The 17595-nt window shown below is 47.2% G+C and overlaps 1 protein-coding gene across 1 annotated transcript in view; it reads left to right on the top strand.

Moving 5' to 3' along the window:
- PRKCB (protein kinase C beta) overlaps nucleotides 1-17595 on the top strand; it is a 124707-nt gene that overhangs the window by 81351 nt on the left and 25761 nt on the right. The window contains 6 exon segments of the mRNA XM_075565672.1: nucleotides 1486-1614; nucleotides 3933-4089; nucleotides 4177-4311; nucleotides 6044-6140; nucleotides 14200-14328; nucleotides 14330-14347. Of these exon segments, the coding sequence (XP_075421787.1) occupies nucleotides 1486-1614; nucleotides 3933-4089; nucleotides 4177-4311; nucleotides 6044-6140; nucleotides 14200-14328; nucleotides 14330-14347 (665 nt within the window).

Genomic DNA, 17595 nt, shown 5'->3' with positions numbered 1-17595 from the left:
TGAGCTGCTGTACATGTTGGTGTTTGGAGACCTCTAGTGGTCAAGAATCAGAGGTGCAGTTTTGTAGGGAATGCTATAATACATTATGTACTTTTGTATGTGCTTTTGCAAAAGACCCGTGAGGTTTTATAACCTCCCCTATATTGTATAATTCCTCTGTTCTTTTATTGTAACCATGTATTTTTTATAACTCTGTGCCCAGGACATACTTGAAGACGAGAGGTAACTCTCAATGTATTACTTCCTGGTAAAACATTTTCATAAATAAAATAAATATTCAAACAACTAGTTACGTTTGTCCTCCACAACCTACAATGAGTCTGGAGTTCCCCAGGAACAATACAGCTACTTGAACTTTGTCACATCATAGGATGAAACCCCCATTGTGGTCCGGAGTCAGCACTGGTAATAATTTTGCACTTGTTTTCATGCAGAGCATCTGTGGCTCATGTGGCGGAATATAGTGGAGAACTATGGGCAACATAGTTACACCTTCGAGCTTAAAGCTTGATATTGTATTTTGTGCTTAAAACACTGATATTGGGGTGTGGAGAAATTAGAAAGTGAAAAAAAATTTTTTACCCAAAAATAAACCTCCCCCCATGTACATGAAAACAACATGTCTACCTTATTGTATGGCTTCCAGTTAAAAAAGGTATAAAAATATACTGTATATATATATATATATATATATATATATATATTTTTTTTTTTTTAAAGTGTGATAGCAACTGCAGCCAAGAAAATCTGGTCAGGATGACACACCTCTCTAGAGAGGAAGGGGAAGAGAGGAGAAGATTTGAGGGTAGGGAGGGCGAGAGGTGGTAGAAAGAGCAAGAGAGGAGGGGCAGCGAGAAAAGTCTAACTTGAAGAAGCACAAAAGCAAAGAATTGCAGGAGAAGTTGAGGACGCAGAATACAGAGACGTTCTTCAGACATGAGCTTCCCTGATCCACTGATTTTGGTTTAAGAAAATGATAGCATAGAAGTGCAGCACACATTAAAGTTCTGCTCCAGATGCGTCCACAGGCCAAAGCGTCCGTACACACACACACACACACACACACACACACACACACACACACACACACACACACACACACACACACACACACCACTTTACAAAGGAATACAGTTAATCACAATACAATAAGCACATCATACAATAGGAAAGGAAATCGCTGCCATGGAGAGCTTACATATGTATGGTTCTGTGGATCCCCATGGGGGGCGGGAGAAGAGTGTGGCTGCGCGCGTGGGGGAGAGTGTGGCTGCGCGCGTGGGGGAGAGTGTGATTGCGCGCGTGGGGGAGAGTGTGATTGCGCGCGTGGGGGAGAGTGTGATTGCGCGCGTGGGGGAGAGTGTGGCTGCGTGTGGGAGAGTGTGGCTGCGTGCGGGAGAGTGTGGCTGCGCGCGTGGGGGAGAGTGTGGCTTCACAGTGATCTTGAATAATGTCTTTCTAATCCCCGGGCGTGTCCCTCCGCAGCCTGCATGATGAATGTTCACAAACGCTGCGTAGCGAACGTGCCAAGCCTCTGCGGGACTGACCACACGGAGCGGCGGGGCCGGATTCACATCAAAGCGGAAATCAGCCAGGACTTGCTGACCGTTGTGGGTGAGTGTCAGGGCAGCGGTGCGCGTGCAGCTTGCGGATCAGTTCTTTTTATGTTTGTGGTTCTATGCACAATAGAAAACCATGTATTTCCCCCTCTTCATTTGTTTAGTGAAACCAATTACATTGGCAAGTGATTCAATTATTTTTTGTTAAGCTAGATATCTCTGCCCATTTAAATTGCAATAGTTGAAATGTGTCAAATGGAGAAGGAGCGGCTCAGAGAGTAAAGACACTGACTGGCACTGAGTGTGAAGCAGGGGAGCCTGGTTCAATTCCCGGTGTCGGCTCCTTGTGACCTTGGGCAAGTCACTTTATCTCCCTGTGCCTCAGGCACCAAAAACATAGATTGTAAGCTCCACAGGGCAGGGACTGTGTCTGCAAAATGTCTCTGTAAAGCACTAAAACTAGCAGCGCTATACAAGAACATGCTGTTATTATTAAATGAAAAAATTACAAATAAAACAAATGCAATGTGAGCTCTGGGTGCAGCTGCTAAACTGCAGCACTAGGTGGCACTGCCCAGCCACAGGTTGTGCACATGTGTGTTTGCAGTCAGTATGAAGCAGAGCGGAGTTTAGTGTCTAATATGATTGTTTTGGACAGGAGCAGAATAGAGACTTGTAAAGGAACATACAATGCAACGGTATTTTCCAACCTCTTGTTGCTACTGGAATTAATCCCTCCCAGTAGGGCTCTAAAGGGTCCTCATGCCAGTTAGCAATGTATGTTTACATTTCAATAAAAATGAAAGCACTCTGCCCTGTAACAGTCTGCAAAGTCTGATATTGCATGCAGGGGTTGGGAGTGATCCTTGTAACAGTGTTACTTTATTCTAAACAAGTAACATCAAATGTGTCCAGCGGCCAAACTGTTAATGCTTTGCGTTTCGACTCCAGTGAGGTGTTGGGTATTAATTATCCCAATGGGTAACCAGCTTCATATTGCTGTGAAGGTTAGACACAGAGTTATTTCCACACAATGGTTACAGTTTAATTTAAGTGCCGGGTATACAGTGACCTGGGCAGATCACATGGAGCAATGGGTCCCTCCTGCTTCAATTGTGCCATCTTTGTTTAATGGCTGTATAACCTTTAAAGGGGCAGTCCCAAGTAGCAAGTAAAAATAAGGTTTATTTATTTTTATTTATAAAATGTTTTACCAGGAAGTAATACATTGAGAGTTGCCTCTCGTTTTCAAGTATGTCCTGGACATAGTTAATCTGACAATTAATACATGGTTACAAATACAGTTACATAAATGAACAGGGTATACATTATATACAATACATGGCATGCACAGTTAGAGAAGAGGTATATTATAGGCTTATGTAACAGTTACAGACCAGATTAAAATGTGAGACAGCCTTAGTTTTGAAAGAACTTAAACTGCTGGTGGTGGATGTGAGAGTCTCCGGTATGTTGTTCCAGTTTTGGGGTGCACGGTAAGAGAAGGAGGAGCGGCCGATACTTTGTTGAGCCTTGGGACCATGAACAGTCTTTTGGAGTCTGATCTCAGATGATGAGTGCTGCATGTGGTAGGGGTGAGGAGCTTGTTCAGGTAGACGGGTAGCTTGCCCAGAAAGTATTTGAAGGCAAGACAGGAAAGGTGAACTTTGCGCCTAGACTCGAGTGATGACCAATCTAGTTCTTTGAGCATTTCGCAGTGATGTGTGTTGTAGTTGGTTACAGCTTCTCAGTATATTCGGCTTATTTGTAACTTTTCGTTCACCCACTCGCTCTGTGAAAAATCAATGTTTCCAATTTCTTGTTGTCTGGTGAATTCATGCAGATCGGCTAAATATGTTTATATATTTGACTTATTATAACTTCATAATTGCTGTGCAAACAATGGACAAAACCACAATTCAACTGTAGATTTGTAGCCTCGCTGAAAGACATTAGACAAAGATTGTAAAGACCCTCAAACGTTGGTTTAACATGGAAAGGTTACATTTATTAAAAAAATATTTCAATATATTTATAATTTTTAAAGGCTACTATTTACTCTATTAAACATGTCCCTCTGCTCAGGTCGTCCTGGTCCTATGAGGGATGGACAGGCCTATTAACAAGTTTCTCTGAGTCTAAGACTCCAGGTGAAGTGGGTGGGAGGGGAAGACGCTGGGACAGAGGCCCCTCACCTGAACTGACCAGGACTGCCCCATTGGAAGGAAGTCGGATCCTGTGGTCGGCCAGGCCGCTTTCCCCCTGACGCGGTCCTGGAGACTGCATATTTACATCATTTAAGCTTAGTTGAGTAATGTGTTGATCTTCTTTGTTCCAATTCATTCACTTCCTCTTTGGGATTTTGTTTCCCAGTTGGGGATGGAAAAAACCTGGTTCCTATGGACCCTAATGGATCGTCTGACCCATATGTGAAACTTAAGCTGATCCCTGACCCGAAGAGTGAGAGCAAACAGAAGACAAAAACCATCAAATGCAACCTCAACCCATCTTGGAATGAAACCTTTAAGTTGTAAGTGAGGCCCTCTCTGTGTCCTGAAGCTGGAGGTGGTGTATCCTTCTCCTCATGATGGTCTCCGTGTCTTCTCTCCTCCGTCAGCCAGCTGAAGGAGTCTGATAAGGATCGCAGGTTGTCGGTGGAAATCTGGGACTGGGACCTGACCAGCAGGAACGATTTCATGGGGTCGCTATCATTTGGGATTTCTGAGCTGCTGAAGGCTGGTGTAGATGGATGGTAAGTACAGGGGGAGAGTGAACTGTTCATCCCATGCAAACCTACGAGGAACAGAGGGTGAACACTGGGGCTGCGAGGTAGATCTCCCTATTCTGGTCATTATTTATAGGATGACGTGGATACGGGATACACGTTGCATGGCTTGTTTGATTAAGTTCTTAAGCAGGGAGGCATCGCACACAAAGCAGTCACTGGCTCTGTTACTTTGGTTGGGTTAGAATGGGTGACCAACTCCAGTCCTCAAGGGCCACCAACAGACCAGGTATTGGGGATATCCCTGCTTCGGCACAGGTAGCTTAATCAGTGGGTCAGTCATTCTGATTGAGCCACCTGTGCTGAAGCAGAGATATCCTTAAATCCTGACCTGTTGGTGGCCCTTGAGGACTGTATTTGGCCACCCATGATATTGCCCCTTTGGTTTATGAGGGATCTAGAATGAGGCAGAATAGGCAGCCACATCCCGGGTGGAACCCTTTCTGCAAGTCGCTGGGGCTCATGTCTCCATTGGCAGTCCCCAAAGAGGAGATAGAACAATGGCTATTGTCATTAGCCGTCTGGGGGCACACCGAGATCGCTGAGGCTGGAACCAACCTCAGACTTGTGTATTCAGCTGCTTGCAAGAATATACAACCCCAGAAAGCAATGCAGAAGGGGGCACCTCGCTGGCAGTGAGCGGGTTACGGTTAGACAGGAAAGTACACACAGGTCTTTTTTTTTTTATATATATCTTTCATAGAAGGCACAATAGATGTTTAAATGATTTCCTGGAGACGGGTGTGATAACCGCCTTCACGCATCACAGGACCAAGAGAGGAAATGAGAATTGTTCAGATGCTGCAGGAGGAGATTAGAAGTGAAAAACACATCAGGCTTGGCGAAACCAGGACCTGAACCAGAAAGCAGGATGTGCTGTATTCCACTGAAGAGACAGGACATTGCTGGTTACGGGCTAAACGGCCTTTAAAAGTAGTGATACTGTGCAGTAGAATACACTCCATTAACATGTGTAGCCTGTGATATTTGCTTTACAGGCGCACTTGATGATGCAAAAACTTACACTTGTTACTAAAGTTTAGAAGAAAAAAAACCCACTGAAACTCTGTAAAGTATTTAATGTTTCTGCTAAGGGAAATGTGCGTCTCTGGCAGTGAATTGGTTATGGGGCTGCAACCTTTGGGTGGAACAAGGGGTTAAAAAACAGGGAGTCTTACTGCAGCACAGAGAGCCCTGTAGCTCCATCCTTCAGGAGTCTGGTATCTTCTAACCCACGGGCGGCCAACTCCAGTCCTCAAGGGCCACCAACAGGTCAGGTTTTCAGGATATCCCTGCGTCAGCACTGCTTGAGCCAACCGTGCTGAAGCATGGATATCCTGAAAACCTGACCTGTTGGTGGCCCTTGAGGACTGGAGTTGGCCACTCCTGGGCTGTATGAATACAGGGTTTTGTAGCTGGGATTGTTACCGTCAATATTAAGAATGCAGGGCGTAATTCATAAACATTTTCCAAAACCCTGGCAGCTGCCTGGGACCTGAAACCTCTCGTTGATGTCAGAGATTTGCAATGTATTTTCTCTTCCACATCTCCCCCCCCCCACCCCCCTGCCTGCCGGTTCACACCGCCTTAGGCTACCAGGTTGTGAATAAGTAGACAAGCCACCTCGCTGCACAGCGGTGACACCTCCACGGAGTCTGCAGCTGTGAGTGTCTCACCGGCCTTTCATATCTCTTTCCAGGTTCAAACTGCTAAGCCAGGAGGAGGGGGAATATTTCAACGTTCCTGTGCCGCCCGAAGGAGAGGAGGGCAATGAGGAACTGCGGCAAAAGTTTGAGGTGACTCCTCACTCCTTTTATTCATGTAAATGCCTATACAATATGCAGCGACTCTGTTTTGCCTTCGCCGAGGAAGGTTTAAACACCATATGAGTGGAGTCGAAAGCTTCCCAAGTAAGGGGAAGGCAGCATTACAGCGATTTGAACAGGCGTTTAGGAGTCGTCCTTTTGTATTGTAACGCGATTACGCTAGATTGGTCCTTTTTGTGTCTTTCATTGGCCATCCTAATGTGCCGTGAAATATGTTGGCATTTAATAAACCACAGGAAACCAGGAATTAACAGGGAAAACAGGAACGCATGGACTGTGACGTATGAGAGTGCAGAGTATCACTATTATTAGTTACAAATTTTATTTATTTTTAACGCAATTCTACTTTATTTTTTGGGGGGAAGCTGTATTTATTCTGGAAGCCGCATCTGCTTAAAGTATCGCTTCATTTAAATATGTGAGGCCGGAAGGGGTCTTCCACATTGTTACAGGCTTTGGGGGTCTCGATGTGCAGACCATGGCCGTCTGTTTGTATTGGCACTCAGACCACCACTTGAGCCGTTGGCTGCGCCCTTCCCGGCGTAGAATGGGTTTGAATATATCCTTATCGTTTCAGACATGTCACATGTCCTAGAGGTCGCAGGCCAGTAATGGAAGTGCAGCTGGTATCTTGCATGTCATTCCATTCCCCATGATGAGTTCATTCGGCTATTGATTTGTCTCTGGGTTGACGAGATCTGCTCATCAGTAGGGCTAAATTCCCCAGCTGTGGCCGTGTCCGCTGTTAAACCGGTTTTGTAAACCTGGGTGAGGGGTCGGGAAGTGACCGTAGAAATGGGGTGCTCGGGATCATGCAATGAGCAAAGCAAGATAAGTGTAATAAATTGGAAATGTATTCGCATAAACAGGCAAACACACAATGGAACACAAACTACACAAGAAGAACACACTTACTTGGGACCAGCTGCAAAAAAGTAGACTTTCCTAGCTTAATATAGTATAAATCGAGTCTTTAGTTGACCGGGACTTAGCCCGGAATGTCCTGGTACTGAAATCGGCAAGCAATTCCAGACGCCACCGCTCTACAGACTTCTGATGGATGTGTAAAATTGTGACCGGGAGGTACCACTGATTCCCTAGAATGGAAATCGGCATGAAATTCCAGCCACGACCGCTACGATCCTTTCTGAGAACTTGGCCCCGGAAAGTGGGACTTAAATATTTCAAATCGCATTTCTGAAGCCGGTGTCTTTGCTATTTCTTTCAGAGCATCTTTTGGGCATTTCAAATTTGCCGCTGCTGTTCTGGCGCTTAGAATCTGACGTCCGGATTGGCTGAGTATTTCTTATAGTATTTCTGAGTTCATTCATGAAATAACTCAGCCAATCAGAGTGATGCCAATCTTCTGAAGCCGGGCTCGGGAATCCTCTGAATCAGCCAAGGGCATTCACAAGCTTTGCCACCTCAACCACTTGGTACTCAAAGGTTACCCGCTGGGCTAGGTGCCTCCACGTCTGGGAAGGCAAATGGTAGTCCGGAGGATTTTCATTCATCCCAAGACATGGATACTTCACCCAGCCATCCGGCCCAGATGGTCTTCACACCTCCTGGTATCCTCTGTGACTTACAAGTCCGGAGTCTGAGTAGACATGCTGGCACGAAAGTTGGAAGCCCAGTGACTCACTCAGAACTTTGGATATGAAAGTCCCTGCTCATTATATTGTGCACAAGCATATATGTTTAAAACACACTGTTTAATACAAATGTACACTTTAAACTATTATAAGTCTGCTGGTATGGGGAATAAAATAAAAAGCTGCACTTTATTTCTGACTAGCCATATTCCCATACACTATAAAAATGAATTTATAAAATCCTTCACAACCTTATGCATGGTTGGAGTACCCCAGAACCCTTATATAGGTTCTGGGTGACTTGGGCATTACTTGGGTATCCCTCTTAACCTAGGGACCCCATGACCAGTTTCTAAGGGGGAAATTTTGCTGGAGCAATGTGTCTCAATGTATCCGGGAATCCGGCCTGATTCCCGGGTACTTTTTTGGGGTTTCCAGCAACTCTGGAACCCGACTAGCCAGGCACATTCTGACAAGACTTTCTCTGTAAACCCCTCCCTGAAACTCATAGCCTAGCAATCTCTGCGTGCTGTGGGAGTATCAGAAGGTTACCACAGGGAGTACCCTGGGAGTATCAGAAGGTGCCACAGTACCCTGGGAGTATCAGAAGGTGCCACAGTACCCTGGGAGTATCAGAAGGTGCTGCTGTACCCTTGGAGAATCAGAAGGTGCCATGGTACCCTGGGAGTATCAGACGGTGCCACGGTACTCTGGGGTGCCGCGGGTGTATCAGAAGATGCTGCGGTCGCCTGGGAGTATCAGAAGGTGCTACGGTACCCTGGGAGTATCAGCAGGTGCTACGGTACCCTGGGAGTATCAGAAGGTGCTACGGTACCCTGGGAGTATCAGAAGGTGCTACGGTACCCTGGGAGTATCAGAAGGTGCTACGGTACCCTGGGAGTATCAGAAGGTGCTACGGTACCCTGGGAGTATCAGAAGGTGCTACGGTACCCTGGGAGTATCAGAAGGTGCTACGGTACCCTGGGAGTATCAGAAGTTGCCGCTGTACCCTGGGGTGTTGTGGGAGTATCATATGGTGCTGCTGTACCCTGGGGTGTTGTGGGAGTATCATAAGGTGCTGCTGTACCCTGGGGTGTTGTGGGAGTATCATAAGGTGCTGCTGTACCCTGGGGTGTTGTGGGAGTATCATAAGGTGCTGCTGTACCCTGGGGTGTTGTGGGAGTATCATAAGGTGCTGCTGTACCCTGGGGTGTTGTGGGAGTATCAGAGGGGGGGGGGGGGGGTTCCTGCTTTTTGTGTGACTGCCTTTCTGTCCGTGTGTGTGTGTGTGTGTGTGTGTGTGTGTGTGTGTGTGTGTGTGTGTGTGTGTGTGTGTGTGTGTGTGTGTGTGTGTGTGTGTGTGTGTGTGCCCCCTGTTAAAAAGTAAATATAACTATTAGTGTTGAATGGGAACATGGTTAGCAGTTTTGTTTCATACTTAAAATAGTTTTCATTGAGCATTATTTTAATTTGTTAATATTTTTTCCATTAGTTTAGGGTCAGATTATTGTAAGGTGTCTCCGCAATTTAGCATTATAAATAGTGGGACCCCGAGACGTTTAAAGGGTCCTTATTTCCTACAACAAGAGTGAATTAAGGACAGTGACCTGTTTAATAGGTTTAAATGGAGCTCATTGACACCTCCCAAAAATACCAGGAAAGTAAAACTATTTTAAAACAATCACTGAATCATTTATTTTCATTTTAACCAAATGCTTTGGATAAAGATTGTAAAAAGAAAAAAAAAATATCCAATGTGTTTTTGTGATCAGACTGTTTTGTCCTCGTCAGTCACACAAAGTTGCCAATACGCATTAATTGTGCAAACCCCCCCCCCCCCCCCAAAAAATTACCCCATTAGTTTTTCACAAGATACAAATAAATAAAGTTTAAAGGTGATTTTAAGCCTTTTTTAGAATTGGCAGATTACACAAATAGCACATTTTTTTTAAACCAGCTGCATGGAATTGAACCTTGAACCTTTCACTGCTGTTAGCTTATGAGTCAAATGTCGGCTCCTACAGTATATACTGTCCCCTTTTCCCCTGCACGCACAAAGCTGCAGTTCTCTTACGCTGGCTTCAAAGCCGTGTGAGAAGTCGGTGCAGATAAATATTTCATGCTGGCGAGGGTGCAGCCTGGGACTCCTCTGCTGATCGTCGGACTCACGCTCCACCCTCTGTTCTGTCTTACATCGCGGGATGTAAGTGGCAGATCGTTCTGTGTTTGAAGCTCCTGCACTGATCTCAGCACCCAGCCGTTATTCAGCAATCTGTGCAGAACTAGTTTCTGAGCTTCAAATTTGTCCTCGTAAAACCCTTCTTCATATTCCTGTCTTATTACCAAGTCTTATTTTGTTATTAAGACCAAACACGTTCTTGAACATGAAAGTATAGTGTGTGAATTTCTTTGATAAGCCGTTTGCTTTACCCCACCAGATTCACCTGCTCCTTGCTACAGCTGCCATTTTTAACCCCCCCTCTCTTTCCCCCCCCCTCCCTTTCCCCCCCCCCTCCCTTCCCCCCCCCTCCCTTCCCCCCCCCCCCTCCCTTTCCCCCCCCCTCCCTTTCCCCCCCCTCCCTTCCCCCCCCCCCTCCCCCCCCCTCCCTTCCCCCCCCCCTCCCTTCCCCCCCCCCTCCCTTCCCCCCCCCCTCCCTTTCCCCCCCCCTCCCTTTCCCCCCCCCTCCCTTCTCCCCCCCCCAACCCCTTGGGGGTTGGAGCATTAATTCACGTAAAAAAAAAAAGAAAAATGTTTCTGGAGCTTCTTAATTGTGGGGTTTTTTTTCTCCACAAAGTAATGTTAATTTATTCATAATGAGTGCAATTTTGGAATTATTGCAGAATACTTCGTCGGTGTGTGGTGCGTGCGTGTGTACACACACACACACACACGCACACACACACACGTTTGTGTATATGCATAAGGCAAATGTCTCCCCATTTTTGGGAGAGAAAATGTGGTGATAAACTCTTAAGATAAATATACCTTAAGCATTCAACACCTTGCCTACCTTTTCTAATATCGGTTTCTTTCCCTTGACTGCAAATTCACAGTATGTGGCTTAATGGCGTTGGGGCTTTTAATATGGGCTGCAGGTGACCTTGAGTGGGGGTGAAAACAGCCTTGCAATAACCAATTAGCCGGGGCTGGGGATGGGAGATTGCTTAGGAGCCTGCTATCTGCAGGAGCTGTGAGCGACAAACAAATTGAACTGCTGGAATCGGGCTAATGGAATTTCATGCCAGACTGAGCCCTCTGCTGCCACCACAATATGGCAGACTTTCTGCAAAAATTAAAGCCGAATGAGCAAGAGCACGCCGTGTCCGAAATCCCGAGCCTGCCAATTACATCCTCGTGCAGGTAATTAGGGGAGCACAGCAGGGGCACTTCAACCTTGTACCATGAACAAACCTGCAGAGCAACACCTCACTTTGTGGCCCTCAAGGTTAAAAAGAGAGAGCAACTTTGACCTCACGTCTGCTGCACAGTGCTAATTCCTAAAGCCGCTTGGAAGCCTTTCCCCGTGAGACCGATCATGGGCGTATGTCCTAAAAACAACAGATAAGATATCGCTCAAATCCCTTTAACAGAAAGTAAACACAAACGCCAGGTGCATAGGGAAAAATTATATGGAAACAAGACAGTAACCGAGGTCACAGCAGTCCCTTTTTTTTAGCACGCACTCATGGTGCAATAATATGTGAATAAGGGATGTAAATATCCACAGAGAAGACTAAAGTATACCACTCAACCACACATTAAAGGGCTAACGATGGTAACAGGACGTCTGACCTGCTAAAAACAGAAAATAATCCATCTTTAATTGTATAATTAACAACGCCGAAACATAAAGTGAACGTATGTACCAGTGAAATAAAAAAAGGAATAAAATAAATCCCCAGATGGGGCGGGTGCCACGGAGAAACTAGTAGTGGGGATGATAGTAGCAATACGGCAAACAGTAATATGCCAATGCCAATCATATAATAATCCCTATAGTGTAACTAACTACCAGGTGACCTAATGGTGCAGTGTAAAGCCCCTCGTGTTGGGATGAATACACAGCACAAGCTCAGGGTGCACAGGTATAGCTCTCTTAGAGCGTGACTGCGAGATAAATGCACTTAGCACATAACAATGTATAATGTGTTTGTAACGACCACACACTCGTACGTGTAAGTAAGGGAGCAGTCACTCAACACAACAAGATTTATTGTATTCCTCTCTTTAATTCACTGGTTACCATTGTTAGCCCGTAAATGTGTGGTTGAGTGGTATACTTGAGTCTTCTCTGTGGATGTTTACATCCCTTATTCATATATTATTGCACATGAGTGCGTGCTAAAAAGGGGACTGATGTGACCTCGGTTACTGTCTCGTTTGTTTCCGAGTATTTCCTAAATCCGTATACTGCCAGAAATGTCTGCAGTGATCCATCTAACTGCGATGGGCGCCCGCAGAGAATCATTGTGCTGTATCTTTGTGTAATCGCTGCTTCCACCACCTGCAGAGACCACACATGTGTAATGGGAGAGTTCGGCAGAGCATCGCATAGTCATGTTGGAAACACTTGCAGTTTATATAACCCCAATACTGAGAGATCTGCAGAGTGTTGCATAACACAGGGGGTCTCAACTCCGTCCTCAAGACCCCCCAACAGGTCAGGTTTTAAGGATATCCAGCTGCAGCACAGGTGTCTCAATCAGTGGCTCAGTCTTTGACTGAGCCACGGATTGAGCCACCTGTGCTGAAGTAGGTATCCACTGATGGAGCCACCTGTGCTGAAACAGGGATATTCATGGATATTCTGAAAACCTGACCTGTAGGGGGCGGTGGAGTTGAGCGCCTTGCTTAACAACAGACTCAGACCTGCAGGGAAGACAGTGATATGTCATTGATGGAATAAAAGAGAAGTGCGTTGTGACATCGCTCTACAATAGAAGGGAAGCCCCCCCTCCCCCCCCTCACTGAGCGCGTACAGAGGAGGCTTATGGATATGGAAACACATAGAGAAACATTGACACGCGGCTCGATTATTAAAATCCGTGTCCCGGGGGGACGTTTTGCCATCCAGACGTGAAATATATGATTTTGTTGTTCTGTTGTATTTATATGAAACCTCCTATTATGGTTTCTGTCCCAGCATGTACTTGAAAACTTAATTGCGATTCCGGAGTATCTTGCAAGGCAATATATTTTTGAAGGAAATAAATCACATTATAATTTTCCAGGTAATGTAAGATATAGTGTAGCGGAGGCACAAGAGCCAGACAAAAAACCTTTACAGTTAATCAGTCCGTGGGTGGAGTTACTTTTATAGGTGCAGGTAAAATACTTGTATCCCTAATGCAAGGACTTGGATAATGTGTGTGTGTGTGTGTGTGTGTATATATATATACATGAATACATGAATACAAATTTATGCAACTGTTCGGGACACTTAGCAGTGGCCTAAACAGAGATCGAAATTTTATGAGTCATTACTGACAGTAGTGAACTCTCGTCCATAAGCGCTAAAGGCCATGTCTGTACATACTGTGCTATATGTATGCACACACAGCTGTCTCTCACACATACTAATACTCCTTGTTTTTCCATCCCTATACACCAATAGGGACCACTAAGTATCCACACACACTTTTAGTTGTGCTACTAACTCTCACATTTCCACACCCACCCACACCATTTATATCCAGTCCCACTCCACACACACCTTGTGTAAAGCACTGTATATACTGTGGGCTCTCCATTCATTTTTATTCACACTGATACACATACACACTCTTTCTTCACTTGCTTTCACAGTAACCTTTTGACACCTCTAGCCATAAAACACATCCACACGGGGGAAGGAACAGCACAGATAACATTCCAAGAGACACTGTTTTTAAGTTTACCTTTTGCTTCATTCATTGTAACATCGCCGGAAGAAGAGATCAGTGTATCTCGAAAGCTCGCACAAATAAAAGCATTTCGTTAGCCACAGAACGGTATCATCTATTTATTTTTTTGATTGTTGAAGCTCGGCTAACACGGTACTGATACCTATATATATATATATATATATATATATATATATATATATATATATATATATATATATATATATATATATATATATATATATATATATATATATATATATATATATATATATATATATATATGTATATATATATATATGTTATATGTGTGATGTGTGTATGTATGTATGTAAATATATGTATGTATGTAAATAAAAAGATCACTTGTCATATACGGTGGAGGTTTCTTGTTGCCTTTTTCACCCCACCATAACTTAAAACGTGATTGTGTGTGTGTGTGTATTTATTATTATATTTGTGCCGCTCGAGGTGGTTCTGTGTGTTATTTTGTACTGAGCCTAACCGGAGCACTCCCGCTGTCCAACGCTGATCATTTTGTGTATTTGCAGAGAGCCAAAATTGGACCCAGCTCCAAAGCAGCGGAAGATAAGGCGGGGAACGCCGCGGCCAAAATAGACAACAATGGAAACCGCGATCATGTGAAAGTGACCGACTTCAACTTCTTAAAAGTGTTGGGCAAAGGGCAGCTTCGGAAAGGTGAGCGGAGTATGAATGTGTGAGACATTGTAGCAGGCCAAAATATTATTGTCTGTTCTATACGCAGTATCTGTGCAGCAGCATAGAAACCGTTTAATATACAGGTAGCTGCAGGTACAGTACTGAATAAGGGTAATATACAGGTAGCTGCAGGAATAATACTGGAATAAGGGTAATATACAGGCAGCTGCAGGTACAGTACTGAATAAGGGTAATATACAGGTAGCTGCAGGAATAATACTGGAATAAGGGTAATATACAGGCAGCTGCAGGTACAGTACTGGAATAAGGGTAATATACAGGTAGCTGCAGGAATAATACTGGAAATAAGGGTAATATACAGGCAGCTGCAGGTACAGTACTGGAATAAGGGTAATATACAGGCAGCTGCAGGTACAGTACTGGAATAAGGGTAAATATACAGGCAGCTGCAGGTACAGTACTGGAATAAGGGTATAAAAGTAAACGGGGGGGGGGGGGAGAGAGAGGGAAGGGGAACAGTTCCCCGAGGATCTTGCAATCGCATTGAAATAAAGCAGCACAAAGTTAGGCCTGGGACACAGTACGGTGAGCCTTGCTGAGCCGCGCTGAGCAGATGCACTTACCCCTGCATCTGTCATCAGCGCGGCTTTAGCAGCCGCTTCCGCATGTGTGCGGAGGCTCAGGTATTTTGGAGAGACAGGCAAATTTAAAATTTGCCGCTCAGGGAAGCGGAGGAGCGGTCACATGACCGCTCACATCCAATGGGAGCGAGGGACTAGCCCTGCCTCCCGCCCTTGCCTCCGATCCGCCTCCTGACACGCCTCCGCCCCACCTATGCACCGCCCCCAAAGCGCGCTCACTGCCTCGCCTGCCAGGACACAAAAAGCTCCAGTTTGAGCAGGCGAGGCAGAGCAGGAGCGCTGATCAGCGCAGCCCGAGGCACCATGCCCGAGGCCTTATTATGATTCCCCTGGTGCTGAATCGGTTTAATTCCAGTTCCGGGGACCCCTTTCCTCCAAAGGTTTCCCAATACCACCCCGGGCTCCCGCTGCCACAAGGCCAATAGGAAGCTGCGCCATCATCCATCCCAACTTCCTATTGGCCCGTGGGCTGCAGGAGATGTTAAAATTGGGAAGTAGTGGTAGCAGCCCGCAGGTAAGCATCTGGGGGAGAAGGGAGGGGCTTCTGAAGCTTACTTTAACATGGTTCAACTCTGGGGACCACCCCCCCTTCCCCCCTCTCATCCCCTGCTTCAAAATCATACATATGTATTATATATCATTTATTTTATTTTTATGAATATAGGATGGAACATAAGGGTCAAAATGCACTATGCCCTACAACAGCAATTTATCTGTATTTAACCTGAGGTCCCTCAGTTCAAGACTGACCCTCAGATTGAGCCACCTGTGCTGAAGCTGGGAACAGATTTAGCCACCTCTGCTGAAGCTGGGAATGGATTTAGCCACCTGTGCTGAAGCAGGGATATCATGAAACCTGACGTGTTGTGGGGAGGGGGGATTGAGGACTGGACTTGAGCACCTCTGACCGACACGTACTCACTGGTTTACAGGAGAGAGGGGTGGCTCAGGGAGATTTCTGCTTAGGAGTGATGAGCTCCCGGGCTGTAACCTTCCGTATATCTCTGTTCTGTAACTGGCCACTTCCTCTGTTTATCTCCTTTTTTCATGGCTTTCAGTTCTCTCTACTCCGGTAACCTTTCTCTCTGCCAGCCTCCCTCTCTCCCAGCCCCCCCCTCCTCTCCCAGCCGCCCCCCCCTCTCCCAGCCGCCCCCCCCTCTCCCAGCCGCCTCCCCCTCTCCCAGCCGCCCCCTCCTCTCCCAGCCGCCCCCCCCCTCTCCCAGCCGCCCCCCCCCCTCTCCCAGCCGCCCCCCCTCTCCCAGCCGCCCCCCCTCTGTCAGCCGCCGCCCCTCTCCCAGCCGCCCCCCCCCTCTGTCAGCCGCCGCCCCCCCTCTGTCAGCCGCCGCCCCCCTCTGTCAGCCGCCGCCCCCCCCTCTGTCAGCCGCCCCCCCCTCTGTCAGCCGCCCCCCCCTCTGTCAGCCGCCCCCCCCTCTGTCAGCCGCCGCCCCCCTCTGTCAGCCGCCGCCCCCCTCTGTCAGCCGCCGCCCCCCTCTGTCAGCCGCCGCCGCCCCCTCTGTCAGCCGCCGCCGCCCCCTCTGTCAGCCGCCGCCGCCCCCTCTGTCAGCCGCCGCCGCCCCCTCTGTCAGCCGCCGCCGCCCCCTCTGTCAGCCGCCGCCGCCCCCTCTGTCAGCCGCCGCCGCCCCCTCTGTCAGCCGCCGCCGCCCCCTCTGTCAGCCGCCGCCGCCCCCCTCTGTCAGCCGCCGCCGCCCCCTCTGTCAGCCGCCTCCGCCCCCTCTGTCAGCCGCCGCCCCCTCTGTCAGCCGCCGCCCCCTCTGTCAGCCCGCCCCCTCTCCCAGCCCCTCCCTCTCCCAGCCCCTCCCCCTCTCCCAGCCTCCCCCTCTCCCAGCCTCCCCCTCTCCCAGCCTCCCCCTCTCCCAGCCCACCTTCTGAATCCAGCATTTCTGTAGCTTTGACCCGTGACGTAACTGCGATCTCCTAACACAGTCTACCTCAGGGGTGGCCAACTCCAGTCATCAAGGGCCACTAACAGGTCAGGTCAAACACTGAGCCACTGATTGTGCCACCTGTGCTGAAGCTGGGATATCCTGAAAATCTTACCCATTGGAGGCCTTGAAGGACTGGAGTTGACCACCTTCCGTTCACCCCAATGCCCCCCTAAAATGCTTCCGTTGACGTAATAAGCCTCTCTCCGTGTATCGGAGGAGGGGGGAAGAGGAGGATCCCTTCTAATGTGCTGCCTAGTTCTTCCATGTGTTAAGTGAGAGGGAGCGGCTCAGAGAGTAAAGACACTGACTGGCACTGAGAGTTTGAAGCCGGGGAACCTGGTGCAATTCCCGGTGTCGGCTCCTTGTGACCTTGGGCAAGTCACTTTATCTCTCTGTGCCTCAGGCAACAAAATCATAGATTGTAAGCTCCATGGGGCAGGGACCGGTGCCTGCAAAATGTCTCTGTAAAGTGGTACGTAAAACTAGCAGCGCTATACAAGAACATGCTATTATTATTATTACGTCAACAGAGAGCCATGCTGAGCTCCGGGGAACCCGCTGTTCCGGAAGTACTTGAAGTTACCAGGTTTAAAACTCCCTTCAGGGGAAACAAAATGGTGGCCAAATCTCAGGCCAATAGGAAGCTGCAACATCATTAGTTGTGAATTCCTATTTGACA

Source organism: Ascaphus truei, chromosome 11 (assembly GCF_040206685.1).
Source record: "Ascaphus truei isolate aAscTru1 chromosome 11, aAscTru1.hap1, whole genome shotgun sequence".
Lineage (NCBI taxonomy): Eukaryota > Metazoa > Chordata > Amphibia > Anura > Ascaphidae > Ascaphus > Ascaphus truei.
This window is presented reverse-complemented; position numbering and strand designations above follow the sequence as displayed.